Source organism: Leptonychotes weddellii, chromosome 5 (assembly GCF_054177405.1).
Source record: "Leptonychotes weddellii isolate Sample4059 chromosome 5, ASM5417740v2, whole genome shotgun sequence".
In the NCBI taxonomy this organism is placed as follows: Eukaryota; Metazoa; Chordata; class Mammalia; order Carnivora; family Phocidae; genus Leptonychotes; species Leptonychotes weddellii.
The window spans coordinates 153498995-153514873 of NC_138373.1; the positions used below are offsets into that span (position 1 = coordinate 153498995).

The window sequence follows — 15879 nt, forward strand, 5'->3', positions numbered from 1 at the left end:
TATTTGCGGTCAAGTGCTGTTGGGATGAGGGAAATTGGGAAAAGGTTTTTTAGAGGAGGAACCATTTGAATTAGGCTTGAGAAGATGAGTGAGATTTGGACCAGAGGAGATGGGGGAGCTTATCCCAAGAGGTAGGTATTAGCAAGGATGAGTTTGGGGAGGTAATCAGAGTGTTTGAAAGGAAGTTGAGGGAAGTGAGATTGAAAAGCCAGGTTAAGATGAGTTCCTCCAAGAGTTTGAATCAAGCTAGAGTTTTGACTTAATCCCATAGGTAAAAGAGAGTCATCGAGTTTTTTTGAGTAACTTATTTAATCACTAGCTTAATGTATTATGTAGGAGGAACGGGTGAAGGAATACATGAGATTTGCAATAGCACAGGTTAGAGGCAGCGAAATGCACCTTTACTCTTTATTGAATGCACTTTTTTTTTAGCTTCAGCTCTCACCAATTGAAAGGGGGATGTAGGGGCACCTGGGTGGCTCAGTCGTTAAGCGTCTGCCTTCGGCTCAGGTCATCATCCCAAGGTCCTGGGATCGAGCCCCGCATCGGGCTCCCTGCTCTGCGGGAAGCCTGCTTCTCCCTCTCCCACTCCCCCTGCTTGTGTTCCCTCTCTCGCTGTGTCTCTCTCTGTCAAATAAATAAAATCTTTAAAAAAAAAAAAGGGGGGGGATGTAGTTAGTTGTACCCATGTTCCTGTTCTATCCTCAGTGCGTACGCCCTTTCTTTACCTAACTTTTGCTACTGTCTTGAGCACTTTACACAGCCACTACCCAGTTCCCTGTACAGGGAGGTGAACTGAGTGTGAGGATTTATGTCCATGTCGAATGGAAGGATGACTTTCTCTACCGACCTCTTTGAGGCTCATGCAGGGTCTCCAGAATCACTCTCCTGGACTTTTGAAGTGGAAAGGGCACTGACCTTGGACACGACCTGGTTGGAGACAGATTTGAGTCCTTGGGAATGTCTCTGGGCTTCTGTTTTCTCAACTATAAAATGGTGACAATAATACCTATTTTTGCTTGCTTCACCAATTTGCTAGGCTTAAATGAACTAGTAGACAAAAGAGTGATTTGTGAATAGTAAAGTGCTCTGTAAATATAGGGTAGTGGGAACCTTAGCTCATGTATAATCCTCTGTATGAACACATGGATTCCTTTGTGTAAATGATGCCCTTTTTCATGCTCCCTTTAGGGATATATGATCTTACTCTAGCTTAGGTAAACCCTCCAGTATCATCTTGCAAATATATTTAGAAATTATAATTGTTTGGGTTCAGAATGGCTGAGACTTGGTTGTTACGGAATGTTTTTTTCATCTGCCCCAAGTTGGTGCGCAAGAAGCACGTGCTGTCCTGCTTCCGAGATGCTCTCTTGAGGCATGCCTCCCTGGTCATGCAGTTGGTGGCTCAGGATCAGAGAATCTGTATCCACTTCGTAAGCATGCTTTTCGGTGAGATTAAAAGGGAAACTTGGCATGAATTTTGTATGTATAGCATGTATATTTGTTTTTGGGTTTGGAGAAATGGTCTTGGGAAGACAATTTAGGTTTTTTGCCATGTAACAGTTTATTAGTAAATTGTTTTGTCATATGATGAAGAAATGATCCCCTTTCTAAGACACATGATGCACTGGGTGGTAACTGGCTTTGCTACAGCTAAGAGGTTAGTAAAAGTGTGAATATGAATATGGGAAATGTGTGATCTTTCAAAAAGTCCACTCTGACCCTTGAATAGGATCAGAAGGTCCAGACTAGACTCCATTGACCTGGTGTGACCCTGATTGAATTACTTTCCCTCTTCTGTGCCTGAGATGGATTAAAAGGTCCCTTCTTTTAATATAATTATAACGTCCTATGGAAAGAGCCCTTTCAGGGAGGAGGGGAGCTAACTCATATTGGGTACTTTTCTCTGCTAGAGGCTTTTCAGGCTTTTAACTGCCAAGACAGTTCTTTAAGGGAGAGAAAATGGTCCCCAAGGCTAAGGGAAGTCATGGTTAATAACTGGCAGAACTGGAATTTTACCCCAGGTCTATTACAGACTCCAGAGCACTCAGTTTTTATGCTGTGCCACACTGACTGTTTTTATCCTTTTAAAGCCAGAGTGGGTCACTGAAAGTCTAGGTGTTTGGTGTCGAGGATAGCATTTATCTGGGACATTGCTTAAAGCTGCTATTAGTCTAGAATTTATAGTGTACCTTTGTGGTTTTGTTTCTCTTTTAACTATTAACCATCCCCCTCTCTTCTCCCTCGGCTCCAAGGGCTGTTATGCAATGTGGAAGGTGGGAGTGTAACAGACCTCTGTATTGAAGGTAAGGTGAAATTGTGTGTACCTAGCATTTGAAGCTGAGGATATTAGCCTGAATTGCAGCTCTGGTTATTTGAGATCTTGATGAAATAAATGTTTTATTTTAGAGACATATCAAGAAAACTCAGTTGTCAGTCACTAAGTCTGCACTTCTTTCTCAGGCACCTACTCTGTGCCAAGTACTGTATCAGATACTAGGGATATATAGATGGGTAAGACATGGTTCCTGCCCTCTAAGAGTTTACAATCTGGAGGAGAGTTTGGCTGGCAAATAATGAGAGCTGATGAATACTGTTAGAAAGACATGTACAAAGTCTGTTTTCATTCCATCCACATTGGTTGGTTGGAAGTTGTCTGCACATAGGTGATGGTAAAAGCTGAGGAAATGTGGGAAGGGTGCCTGGCTGGCTCAGTCAGAAGAGCATTATGACTCTTGATCTTGGGGTTGTGAGTTCTAGCTTCATGTTGGGTGTAGAAATTACTAAAATAAATAAACTTTAAAGGGCTCAAGGGGAAAGAAGACAAGGGAGTTGGGATAGGAAGATTCTTGCAGAAAGAGTAATTGTATCAGTTATGGTCTAGTCAGGAAACAGAAACCACACAAGTTATTTAAACAGGGAAAATTTTAATATAAAGAATTATTAACTGGGTAACTGAAGGCAAAAAGAGACACCAAGTTTTCACAGAGGTAGCAATTTCAGAAAGCAGCTTCCACCCTTAGAGCTGGGGAAACAAAAGGAGGTTGGAATTATTAAAACATAAGTTTTCTCTGTGGAGAGGATGCTGCTTGACTGTTCCTGGGTCCATGACCATCTAGGCATGCAGTTAGCAGCTGTAACAGATCATAAGTTAATAGGATCTGTATAGGGCGCCTGGGTGGCTCAGTTGGTTAAGCGACTGCCTTCGGCTCAGGTTATGATCCTGAAGTCCTGGGATCGAGTCCCATATCGGGCTCCCTGCTCAGCGGGGGGTCTGCTTCTCCCTCTGACTCTCTTCCCTCTCGTGCTCTCTGTCTCTCATTCTCTCTCTCAAATAAATAAAATCTGAAAAAAAAAATAGGATCTGTATATCCCTCTGACCATCTCTCGGTCTAGATAATGTGGACAAACAAATATACCACTTGAAGTTCTGACCACTGGCAGGAATGGGGAGATTTCCCTTCACCATTCAGCCACTCTTGAGTGGGGCTATAATCCTAAAGCCATCCACTTCTGGTTGGTGCCAGCATAACTTGCAAATCTTCATCAGACCCCAGGAACTTTATGGAGGCAGTAGGCTCTAGATAGAGACTGCAAAGCCAGAGAGAGAAGAAGGACTTGCTCCTTCCTCATTGTTTCCTGTTTGCTGCCTGCCTTCTTCCTGTTTCTATTATCCTAGAATGCTTCCTTACCTTGGAAGTGGCAGAGCCTTTCTGCAGCAGCTGCTAAATCTAATTTGTAGCTTTTCCCAGACTTGCAGAGCCAGCCTCTTCTTCACCGCTCCTCAAACATACTAGCAGAAACATCACAAATGACTGTATAGAAGGACGGGTTTGGGGTTGAAAGATAATATTGTAGGCAATTATTGGCATGGGAACTCACCCATAATTCTGTTTTCTAGTATATGAAGGAGCAAATTGTGAGGAGGAAAAAAGTAGAGATAATATAAAATAGTAGTTTTCAACCTTAGCTTCACAATAGACTTACCTGGGTAACTTAAAAAATATCCAAATGCTTAGGCTCTTTCTCTAGAGATTCTGATTTAATTGGTCTAGAGTGGGAGTTGGGCATTAATATATTTTTTTAACTTCCTAGGTGATTCTAATGTGCAGCCTCACTGTGAACCACTGATATAAAACAATGAAGAAGCCAGAAATCCTTTGGTTTGGATATGTACACACAGTTTAATTGGGGAGATAGAAAAGACTATACTGGTAACACAAGCAAATGACTTTGAGTAGAAGGGCTATGAAAGGTGAAGTGTGGGCCAGGGGTTGACTTCTGGTTAGTAATGCTACTGTGTCTGCTTAGTCCTCATCCAGCTTACAACTCAGCTGAAGTTAGAGCACATCATACATTGCCTGCTGGATGAGTGCCACAAAGAGGTCAGTAAATAGATGTGGGTTCTTAAGTACCCCTCAGAATCTTCAGATATCAGAGCTGGGCCCACCCTTCTTTGGATAGATAGATGGGGAGATTGAAATACAGAGAGAAAGGGACCTGCGTGAGGCCACTGAGTCAGTGGCAGAGCCAGAGCCAAGGCTTGGGTCTTCTGATCCTGCTCCACTACTGTTTGCAGCCTCCCTCCTTCCCCTTTCAACCTTCCAAATGCTATCTCGGTGTGGTGGAGTCCCATCTTTCTGACAGAATCATCCCATGGTTATTCTCTATGTCCTTCTAAGTACAACATGGATTTTCTTGATCAATTTATCAAGGAAATATGTTTTACTATGTCTTGGCTTGGTCTTTTTATTTGGTTTAGATTGTATACAGTATTTTATACTGAAGTCATTTGCTTTTATCTAAGCATCTAAGGCAGGCACTGAGTAGGTATATTTAACCTGCCTTCTTCAAGGTAGTCAAAGATACCAATTCAATAAGTAGCTTTTACATTGTGTTTAAGATTTAAGAATAATATCAGAATCACTTTTTATTTTTTGCAAAAGGAAGACAGATGTTTATCTTAACACCAAGAGCAACATGTAATTATAAATTATACTAAGTTATCATTTCATTATAATTACTCTGCATATGATTAATATATCAGCTTGAATTTATAATTATATGTATCAATACTTATCATTATGATGGTGCCACTTAACCCTTTTGAGTACTTTCAAATGCTAGGCACTGTGTTAGGTGGTTTACGTGCAGTATCTCATTTAGTCCTAACAACCCTATGAGGTTGATACTATTATTATTTCCCACCAGAGGAATTAAGAGTCTTGCTTAAGATGCTGTAGTTAGTTGCTAGAGAAGGGAAATATATACTACCGACTCTCCCTGTAAACCATCAAGCATAGGGCCTGGCAAATAGTATTCAATAATGGCTATGATAATGATAATAATAATAATACCTTTTTTTTTTTTTTTTGTACTGATCCAGAATTCTGTCTTTATGATGTTCCCAACTTTCACCCCCCAGTTTCTGGCTCTATAGAAGACACAATATGCTAATTTTAATTCAGTTTAACAGTCATGTCCTGAGCTAGGTACTGAGCACTCTGAGAGGAATCTAATCAGAGCTTTTCCCCAGGGTCTTCCCAGTCCAATAGGGGAGATAGACACTTAGTTAAAGAGGCTGATTACTGATTGTGTTGAGAGACACATACAAAATAGGCTTTGGTCTGGATAGAGCAAGTTACGTTTTGGTGGGAGATCTGTCCTGATCCTAATAACAGAGCGGAATGTGTTCTCTCTCTATAGCTGTGTAACATGCCCTCCATGAGAGGCAGCCTGGCCACCCTGACCCTTCTCGGCAAGTTGGTGGATGCCATCCCTCCCCTGGCAGACAAACTTGTAATGGAGCACAGTGAGTGACCTCTGGGAAAGAGCTGCCACTAGCCTTTTACCTGCTTCGATCACACTTCCATCTGGGTGGTCCATTCAGTATATACACCTGGGAAGTCATTACTTCTCTAGGTTTTAGTTTTCTCATCTGCAAAATGTACTCTATGTTGGCCAAGTTGAAAAAAGTATTTATTGACTCTGGTCTTGAGCTATTTTGATTCTTTATGTTAACACAAACTAATTAAATACCTACTTTTGAACCTTCCTTTGGGTGAAAGGAGGAATTAATTTTGGAATATAGAGGTACTTTTTTCTATCAGTAAAATGCAAATAAATATCTCACAGAGTATTTACCTCAGAGTAAATCACTGCACTTCTCTAAGCCTTGGTTTTTCCTTTTGATTAAGTACCCAGAAATCATTTATTATGGGGGATTATAGGGAATTACCATTACTACCCTACTGGGCACAATAGTGTGGAGTTTCATACAGCAGTTGACATTGTGAGGTTTCCCTGGCTCCTTGGCTGTTTTATGGACAGGTGACCTGATGGAGCATCTGTTGAGAGGTTTAGTGTACCCCAATGAGGGGGTGCAAGCTTCTGTCTGTTACCTCTATGGGAAGCTGTACTCCTCACCAGTGGCCGCTGAGACGCTTTCAGGCCATTTCCGGGAGAAGCTGTGTCCTCTCTTCCTTTCCACCCTGGATGGTGCCCAGACAAAGGAGCTACAGATCAACTGTTTGGGTAAGATGTAGGACTGGAGAGAAAAGAGAGAAAGCTTTTGAGGTTTTGCTTGAGGACTTGAGATGTTGGCTCTTTAGTGGTGGGGAAGTTTGCTGCTTTGCAAAGGGTAGAAGTCATGGGTTTGGGAGCTAAAATGCACAGACTGTGATAGATGACTAGAGTTGATGTGGCATCTTAAGAATGTTGCCTTTGGGCACGTGGGTGACTCAGTTGATTAACCATCTGCCTTCTGCTCAGGTCATGATCTCAGGGTCCTGGGATTGGCCCCATGTTGGCTTCCTGCTCAATGGGGAGTCTGCTTCTTCCTCTCGTTCTGCCCCTCCCCCTCACTCATTCTCTCTCCCTCACACTTTCTCTCTCAAATGCATAAGTAGAATTTAAAAAGAAAAAGAATGTTGCCTTTGGAAGGAAAAGAAGAAAGAAAGTGGCACCAACAATTTTCTATCTCTGGTTTTTACTGCCTGTCCTAGTGTATCCTGTTTTTGCTGTCAAGTTAATCTTCACACTGCACAGCTCGTGTTCTCTCCTTTTCCTATTTGAAAAATCATCTATCGTCCCTCTGGCCTCCAGGGTGATGTGCAGGTGTTTCTACTTGTTATTTGAGGCTCCTTAGGAGCCCCAGTGTACCCTTTCAGCCTCTTCTCCTGCTGCTTCTTTACATAGGTACACAAGATCTATCAAATGCTTCTGAGTAGGGAGCTTTCACATTTTGGATGGAGCACATGGGCACTATGATTGGTGACTGGGTGAGGGCCTGTTCCAAAGCAGGAGCAACAGGGAAAAGCATAGTCTAAGTGACAACAGCTTCTTTTCACAGTTTAGGCCAAGAGTTCTGTTATGAACAGTCCAGTCACACATAGTGTGTGTTCATTTTGGGCCAGGCCCTGTGCCAGGCTCTGGGGTCATAAAGATGAGCAAACCCAAGCTCTATTCTGAAGGAGCTCATAGTCTAGTATGGAAAACAGATGTGGACAATTAGAGCCCTGTGTAGTAAGTGTTGTCATGGAGGTTGCACAGAAAAGTGTGGGATTCTATTCAACATTGTGTTAGAGGTCCTCGCCAGAACAATAAGGCAAGAAAAAGAAATAAAAGGTATCAAAATTAGGAAGGAAGAAGTAAAACTGTCTCTGCAGATGCCATCATTTTATATATAGAAAACCTTAAGAACGTCACAAAAAACTGTTAAAACTAATAAATGAATTTAGTAAAGTTATAGGATATAAAATCAGTTGTTTTCTATGCACTAACAGTGAATTATCTGAAAAAGAAATTAAAACAATCCCATTTATAACAGCATTAAAAATAACAAAGTACTGGAGCACCTGGTTGGCTCAGTAGGTTAAGCGTCTGACTTTGGCTCAGGTCATGATCTCGGGGTCCTAGGATTGAGCCCCACTACAGGCTCTGCTCAGTGGGGAGTCTGCTTGTCCCTCTCCCTCTGCCCCCACCACCCCGCTCATGCTCTCTCAAATAAATAAAATCTTAAAAAAAAAAACAACCCTACAAAATACTTAGGAATGTTTAAGGAGACATGAAGAAGTTTCCAGAGGATGTTTGAGGGGCTACCTGGGGTGTACTCTGGTACCTATACTCCTCTTGCCTCACCTCCTACCCCTTTCGTTTTCTAGGTTTGCTGAGGCAGCTGCTGAAGTATGATCTCTTTGTGTCCGTGATCATGAACAAGTCTGCAATGGCGGAAAGTACTGAGGGTGTTGAGGGGCCACCAGAAAAGACCTCATTGCCTTTGGTGCTCAAAAAGGTGATTGTCTTGTGATTCCTGGTCTCTAGGTTCAATAACAAGGGAACCTGAATGGCTCCTGGCCCTTGTATCACTACTACCTAAGATTTTCAAGGTGTTTTCTTCCTGACCCAAATGATATGCTGTTAGAGTACTGAAAGTACAGTTGAACCTTAAACAACACAGGGGTTGGGGCACTGACCCCCCCCCATGCAGTTGAAAATCCACATATAACTTTCAACTCCCCCAAAACTTAACTACTGATAGCCTGCTGTTGACCGGAACCCTTACTGATAACAATCAATCAATTAACACATATTTTGTATGTTATATGTATTATATACTTTGTTCTTACAATAAAGTAAGAAGAAAGAAAATGTTATTAAGAAATTCATAAGGAGGAGAAAATATTTGTAGTACTGTACTGTATTTATTGAAAAAAAATCCATGTGTAAGTGGGCCTGTGCAGTTCAAACCCATATTGCTCAGGGGTCAACTGTAGGTTTTATTTCAGTTGTGAATCCTTATATGCATATCTTCTCCTTAACATCTAGGCTGGCTGATAATGCAGAATGCAGGCAGCAACAGAAGCAAAACTATCTCGGTTGTTTTAGGGATAAAACTCAAGCTTCTTAGCTTGGTACCTAGAGCCCTCTTTCTCTGGATCCTGCTTATCCCTTCAGCCTTATTAACCTGTCTCTTCCACCCCACAACCCAGTGCTCCAGCCATATGTAACTTCTCCCTGGCCTTGCATGTGCTAGGACATCCTGTCTCTGTGCCTGTGTAGATGCTCTTCCCCTTTGCCTTTCCCCTCTCCTTTGTCTATTGATCCTTCAAGGCCTATAGGGTTCCCTTTTCCTCTTGGTTCCTTTAGGTAGAATGTACCTTATGTCACAGCACTTACTTCACCATATTGTGGTTGATCTACTGGGAGTTTCTTTAGGGCAGTACCTGAATTTGGCTATACCTCTCTGCAGTGCTCAGCACAGGGCTTGGCAGAGCTACTTATCCTCATCTGATAGTGGAGATAATCATTGATCGACTAGACTGTGGGACTCCTGCAGGAAGGAGGAGGAGCCCTGATCAAAAGTGGGAAAGGGCAATTGGAGATAGATAAGGTAAATATTAAAAACCAGCTTAAACTGCTCCTCCTTGTTTCCCTGGGATGCCTCTAAAAAGGTCCATTCAGGGCCTGTGAACTCTGAAGAGCAAGTCCTGTGTCTCTGAACCAGAAAATCTCATACTGAATTCTTTTCTGTGCTCATTTTGTTGCTGCCATCCTGGAGTCCATGGTAACATCTAGTTAGAACATTTGATCTCAGGCTCAGCAGGGCACAGGTCTTGTGTCCTCACAGTGCGCCAAGGAAGCATAATGGTGGCAGGGACAGAGATTAGAGAGCACTTCCCTTGGGGGACAGGACATTGCAGAGATAGGAATCTTGGTTTAGGGGTCCTATCCTCCGTTCATATATGGAGGCTGTTATTCTCTTGACAATTTTGGATGATCAACATATTATTTTACTACATTAACCAGCAAGGTTGCAGCTACGGTGAGATGAGTGAGGCACTTGCCTTAGGTGCAAAACTTAGGGGATGCTAAAAAACTCAGCAATCAAGATAGATAGTATTTTAATGCAATATTTTTTTAAAAAATCAATTTGATTTTTTAAAAAATCAGTGCACAAAATTCATAATGAACAAAATACCAAAATTTTAAATAAAGAGAAGACTGACATGTATCCTTTTACCTCTGTTCTGGCATTTTTGTCAGATTCTAATGCTATTCCTTCCCGCTTTTGGCTGATAATCAACTTATTCTTCCAAAATTTAGGTCCCTGGGAATATATTGTCAATGTTTGTGTCCCTGCTGTTTCAGTGTTTATTCATTCATTTAATCAGATACATACTGAGCACTAATGCAATATATCAGTCACTGTGTATATCAGGCACTGGGAATATCATGGTATGTAAATAGATGAATTCCTTGCCCTTGCATGGTCTAGTGGGGAAGGCAGGTTATGAACAAGTAAATGGACAAGCAAAGTAATTCTTGTTTTGCTACAAAGGAAATAAAGAGGAAATGAGATAGTGAGGAAGGCCAGCTATAGGCTGGGTGGTCAGGCAGGGCCTCTTTGAAGGGTTGATGATTGAGCTGATACTTGAATAATTAAAGTAAGCCAGTGATCAATTATACCTCAGTGAAGCTGTAAATAAATAAATTAATTAAATAAGTAAGTAAGCCAGTGATATGAAGAATGGGTAGAAAAGCATTTCAGGCAGAGAGAATAACAAATAAAGGCTAGAGGAAGGGGGATGCTTGATATGTTCCAGAAGCAGATGGAGGCCAGTGGGATGGATGGTGGGTAGAATGTGAAGTGGCCAGAGATGAGTCTAGAGATTAAGCAGGGAAAATTGTGCAAGTCCTGATGGGTCATGGTAAATAATTAAGACATTTTTAAAAAGATTTTATTTATTTATTTGACTGGGTGGGGAGCACAAGCAGGGGGAGCGAGAGAGGGAGAAGCAGGCTCTCTGCTGAGCAGGGAGCCCGATGTGGAGCTCAATCCCAGGACCCTGGGATTATGACCTGAGCTGAAGGCAGATGCTTAATCGATGGAGCCACCCAGGTACCCCAATTAGGACTTTTTTAAAGATAAATTTTCATAGTTAATTTTGTTTATGATGGAAAAATAGGATTGGAGTGTTTCTTTCTCACACAATAAGGAATATACACTTTAAACCAAGAATCATTGTTTTGCATAAGAGTTGAATATCATTTTTCTAAGATATATTCTATTTCACATTTTAGCAGCTCTGAAATTGGGAGACTCTTTACCATCAATAGTGTGTCATAGTTTAATTATAGCTCTTTTTCTTTTAGTGGCATATAAAATAATAATTTGCCTTACATCAATAGCATCTTGAAATACATGTCATTTGCTATATAAAAGAGAACAAAATAAAGATTAAGACTATCTAGAAACTCCTTTACAAACTAACAGAAAGGCTGGTCAATCATGTGTCCATTTTTAAGTCTGACATGACTGATGCGTTTAAGCTTGCAGTCCTCAGATGTGTCTCTACCAGATATGAGTGTGACTTTGTCCTTTTCCTCTGAAGCTCTAAAACCAGACACTCTCTTTTGTCTCATGATATATGTTCTACTTGCCATTTTCCCATAGGAGGCCAGTTTCTCCTACACTTGTCTGCAGTTAACCCTTTCCTTGATTTTTTTTTAAAAGTTATAATTTTTTTTAAAAGATTTTATTTATTTATTAGAGAGCAAGCAACCGGGAAGGAGAGGGAGAGACAATCTGAAGCAGACTCTACATTGAGCGCAGAGCCCAATGTGGGGCTCGATCCCATGACCCGAGATCATGACTTGAGCCAAAACCATGCTTAAGTGACTGAGCCACCAAGGTGCCTCCCTTTTCCTTGATTTCTGAAAGTGTCATGGGACTCCTAATAGGTATGGTGTCCAGTAGGAGTTTGGATGTTATTCAGAGTACAATGGAAATTCATTAAAATGTTTTGAGTAGAGGAATAACCTGATCTGAAACTTTGGTGGAGGAGGCATCTCTGCTGTAGGAAGACTCCTAGATTTGGACATGGCTGACCTGGGTTTCTGCCTTAGCTTTGCCACTTATTAGCTGTGTGGCCTGGAGTAAGTGACTTAACCTCCATGAGCTTTAATTCCTTCCTCTGTATGTTGGGAGTCTCCAAGACCACCCCCAGGTTCAATGATTCACTAGGAGGACTCACAGGACTCAATAGATAATCATACTCACGGCTATTATTTATTACAGTGAATGAATACAAGGCAAAATCAGCAAAGGGAAAACGCATATGGGGTAAAGTTCAGGGGAAAACTAGGCACAAGATTTTGAGTCCTCTCCCAGTGGAGTCAGACAAGGATGCAGTTTATTCCTCCAGCAATGAATTGTGGCAACACATGTGAGATGGTGCCTGGCAGGAAAGCTCATTAGAGTCTTGGTGCCCAAAATTTTTATTGGGGGCTGACTGGTCACGTTGGCACCCTCTGCCTAGCACATACCAAAATTCCAAACTCCCAGAAAGATGACAGGTATTCAGCATAGACTACATTGTTTGTACAAATAACTTGGTCACAGAGAGTCACTCTTATTGGTTCTGTGAGTGGTGGGAGCCCTCCTGAAATCCAACTTCCCAAATCCAGTCATTGACCAAGTTTACAGATGGGCCTTTCTAAGGATAACAGCCTCATGCCTGCATTGTTAGTTCTTTTCAGCACATTCTGTAAAGTGAAACTCACAGTAGAACCTTCCCGTGTTATCCTTCAGGCTTGTTGCAAGCATCAAAACCAGATGAGGGCTGTGAAAGTACTTTTGCCAATGAAGGCCCAAACCTTTCTTGGTGGCGGTTTTAGTGTTCTTTGATGCCATTGTGTTCTTTTGTTCTGTTTCCCACCTGCTGTTCTTCATAGAAACCCCTTTCCATAATCCATAACTGCTCTCCCTGAGCACCATCCTTGTGCCTGACGCTGGATAGGCCCTCCGTCAGTGTTGTGACTGCAGTACTTCTTGTTGCCTATTTCTCCAGCTTCTCCTCTCTAGAGACGAGACTCTGCAGGTGGCCAGTACCCACTGTATAACTGCAGTGCTGGTCCACTCCCCAGTGAAGCATGCCCCGGCCTTCATCCATGCCGACATCCCAGGTAGAGAACTCCTTCTAATCTTCTCCTCTGAAGACCCCAGAGTTCTGACTGGAGACCCTGGAGTCCCAGTAGCAGCAGCTGTCCTGTTGGGGTTCTCTGATAATGTGTACTAGAGAGACAGGTTGATGGCAGGCTCAGCTGTACAGGACAGACTGTAAGAAGTAAGCCTCATAAAGTGAATCCTCTTGCTACAGATCTCTTAGATGACCTTGAGCAAACTGTTACTGATCTTTTTTTTTTTTTTTAAAGATTATTTATTTATTTGACAGAGAGAGACACAGCGAGAGAGGGAACACAAGCAGGGGGAGTGGGAGAGGGAGAAGCAGGCTTCCTGCCGAGCAGGGAGCCCGATGCGGGACTCGATCCCAGGACCCTGGGATCATGACCTGAGCTGAAGGCAGTCGCTTAACCAACTGAGCCACCCAGGCGCCCTGTTACTGATCTTTGTCATTTACTTGACCATCTAGGAATAACACCTAGTGTAGGGTGATGGAAAGACCTGTGGACCAGGAAGGCAAAGGGAACTAAGGTTTCTCAAGGGCTTGTTATGACCAGGAAATATGCCCTGAGGTGCACTGTAAGTGTTGCCACATTTAGGTCCTCAACTTGGCTGTTTTATGGATAAGCAAATTGAGGATCAGAGAAGAGAAACAACTGGTGTAAATTTACAAGGCTAGTCACTGGCAGAGAAGGGTATGCAGTCAAGCCTCTCTGGCTCTAAAATCTTCTCTCTGCATCATGCTGTTACCCATCCTGGGAAATAAGAGACCTGAGTTCCAGTCCCACCTCTACCATTAACAATAGCTCTTTCTGGGTCTCAGTTTCCTCACCTGTTAAAAAGATGAAGTTAGATCAAACCCTGAGGTTATTTTTCAGGTTTATCTGTGAATTCATGATCATGTCTCGTGGAAAGAGTGTGTGAACAGATGAAGTAACAGGTGTTAGATGCTGAATAAATCCAAGGCCCTAGATTTAGTGAGGGGACTGTGATCACATGACTGTCATTTATTGTTTTCTCCCCTCTCCCGGCCAGAGTTCCTCTTTGAGCACCTTTCCTCTTCCAGCGAAGTGCTTGTCTGGTCCAGCTACAGCTGCTTGATACTCCTGGCAGAAGAGCCACTCTTTTTTTCCAAGTGCCACACGGTGTACGGTTGGTAGTGGGAGTCCTACACTAGTTCTGGGTAGGGTGGTGGTCAGCACTTTTTTTTGTTGTTGTTAAGTAGGCTCCATGCCCAGCATGGAGCCCAATGTGGGACTTGAGCTCATGACCCTAAGATCAAGACCTGAGCTGAGATCAAGAGTCAGATGCTTAACTGACTGAGCCACCCACACACCCTTAGGGTGGTCAGTACTTTGAAGTTGGGTAGAAGTAGGAATGATGGGGGGCTAGCCTACACCTTGGAGGGGAGTGCTGGGTCTGGTCATTTCCATCAGCCCAAAGTCATTACCAGATTCCATATGCAAGCCATGATATCCAGACAGTTCCCTTCGCTGATTAGCAGAAGTCTGTATGCTTGGCAAGAGAAAGGTACTCCTATTAGCCCCTGAATGCATTCTTCCTATACCTTAAGAACAACTTTACTCAGCCTTGGATTCAGTCTTTTCCTGTCCCCCAGATAAGTGTCTGTCTAGTTAGTCCCTAAGTTTAGCTGATTCATTCTTTCTGGTTTCTTGAAACTGTCCCTTCCTCTTCCTTCCTGGTGATACTTTTTTTGTCTGGGACTTTTTTTTTTTTTTTTAAGATTTTATTTATTTGCGAGAGAGACAATGAGAGACAGAGAGCATGAGAGGGAGGAGGGTCAGAGGGAGAAGCAGACTCCCTGCTGAGCAGGGAGCCTGATGTGGGACTCGATCCCGGGACTCCAGGATCATGACCTGAGCCAAAGGCAGTCGCTTAACCAACTGAGCCACCCAGGCGCCCCTTGTCTGGGACTTTTTATATCATGTCTGGATTTTTAGACTGGGCACATTTAGTCATTCATTTTATATTCTATATTCCTGTTCTGTGCCAGGCACTAGGCTGGGACCTAGAGATTTAGCGATACATATAATGTGGTCCCTGTCCTCTGGAAAGGGAGAGAGATACAAACGAGCCAATTAGGGCTCTGCCAGAGGGGAGTATAGGAGGTGTGGGAGCTCAGTGGAGGCGCATAGCTCTGCGTGAGTGGATTAGGGAAGGCTTCCGGAAGGAGTGGAGGTCTGACCTGATTCTTTGAGAAGGAATATGAGTATATCTAGTGGAAAAGGCACAACTCAGTCAATAGGCATTTACTAAATACCTCGAGTACCAGGGCCTGTGCTATGGCTTGTCCTGAGTTTCAGGGAGACAGATGAATCAGATAAGGGCCTGCCCTCAGAGATCTCACAGTCCCATTCCATCAGTTCAATCTTGTTAGGGCCCCTCCATGAGGGGCCACCAGCAAATATGTGCTGTCCAGAGCCTCTCACTTCTCCTGGGCAGGCAGTGAAGGAACTACCAAGCACTGATCCCTGGCCTCTGCCGTGTCATTTTGAGATAGGGATCGAGTCAGTTGTGAGGAGCCTACAGGGAAGCCTGAGGATGAACAACACAGAACTCCACAAGCAGGGCCTGCTGCTTTTTGCTGAGATCCTGACTCGGTGAGCAAAGTGATGGGGTGTCAGGCCTGTAGGGGCCAGACTGGAGAAGGAAAGAAGTGTTTATTCCTGGTGGTGTCAGTGATAGGCATTCACTTATTCATTGCTCATTTACCATTTCTCAGGCAGCCAGAGGAGATCAAGCTGTTCACAAGCTCAGACATGTGTAGAGATGCTGGCCGTGCTCTCCAAGAAGCAGTAAGCAGCCCTGTGCTGGAAGTGGCTGCTGAGGCAGTGAAGGCCATTTCTGCCTTTCTGAGGTGAGAGACCCAGGCAGGCTGAACTTTCTACCTCTCT

General features: G+C 43.0%; 1 protein-coding gene across 1 annotated transcript in view; it reads left to right on the top strand.

The window, feature by feature from the left end:
• Positions 1–15879, top strand: part of MEI1 (meiotic double-stranded break formation protein 1) — a 58320-nt gene that overhangs the window by 1599 nt on the left and 40842 nt on the right. Inside the window, exons 2-11 of the mRNA XM_081819010.1 lie at positions 1326–1449; positions 2256–2306; positions 4312–4385; positions 5707–5812; positions 6331–6534; positions 8163–8293; positions 12852–12966; positions 14000–14116; positions 15486–15585; positions 15708–15842. Of these exons, the coding sequence (XP_081675136.1) occupies positions 1326–1449; positions 2256–2306; positions 4312–4385; positions 5707–5812; positions 6331–6534; positions 8163–8293; positions 12852–12966; positions 14000–14116; positions 15486–15585; positions 15708–15842 (1157 nt within the window). The remainder of the gene's footprint in view (positions 1–1325; positions 1450–2255; positions 2307–4311; positions 4386–5706; positions 5813–6330; positions 6535–8162; positions 8294–12851; positions 12967–13999; positions 14117–15485; positions 15586–15707; positions 15843–15879) is intronic.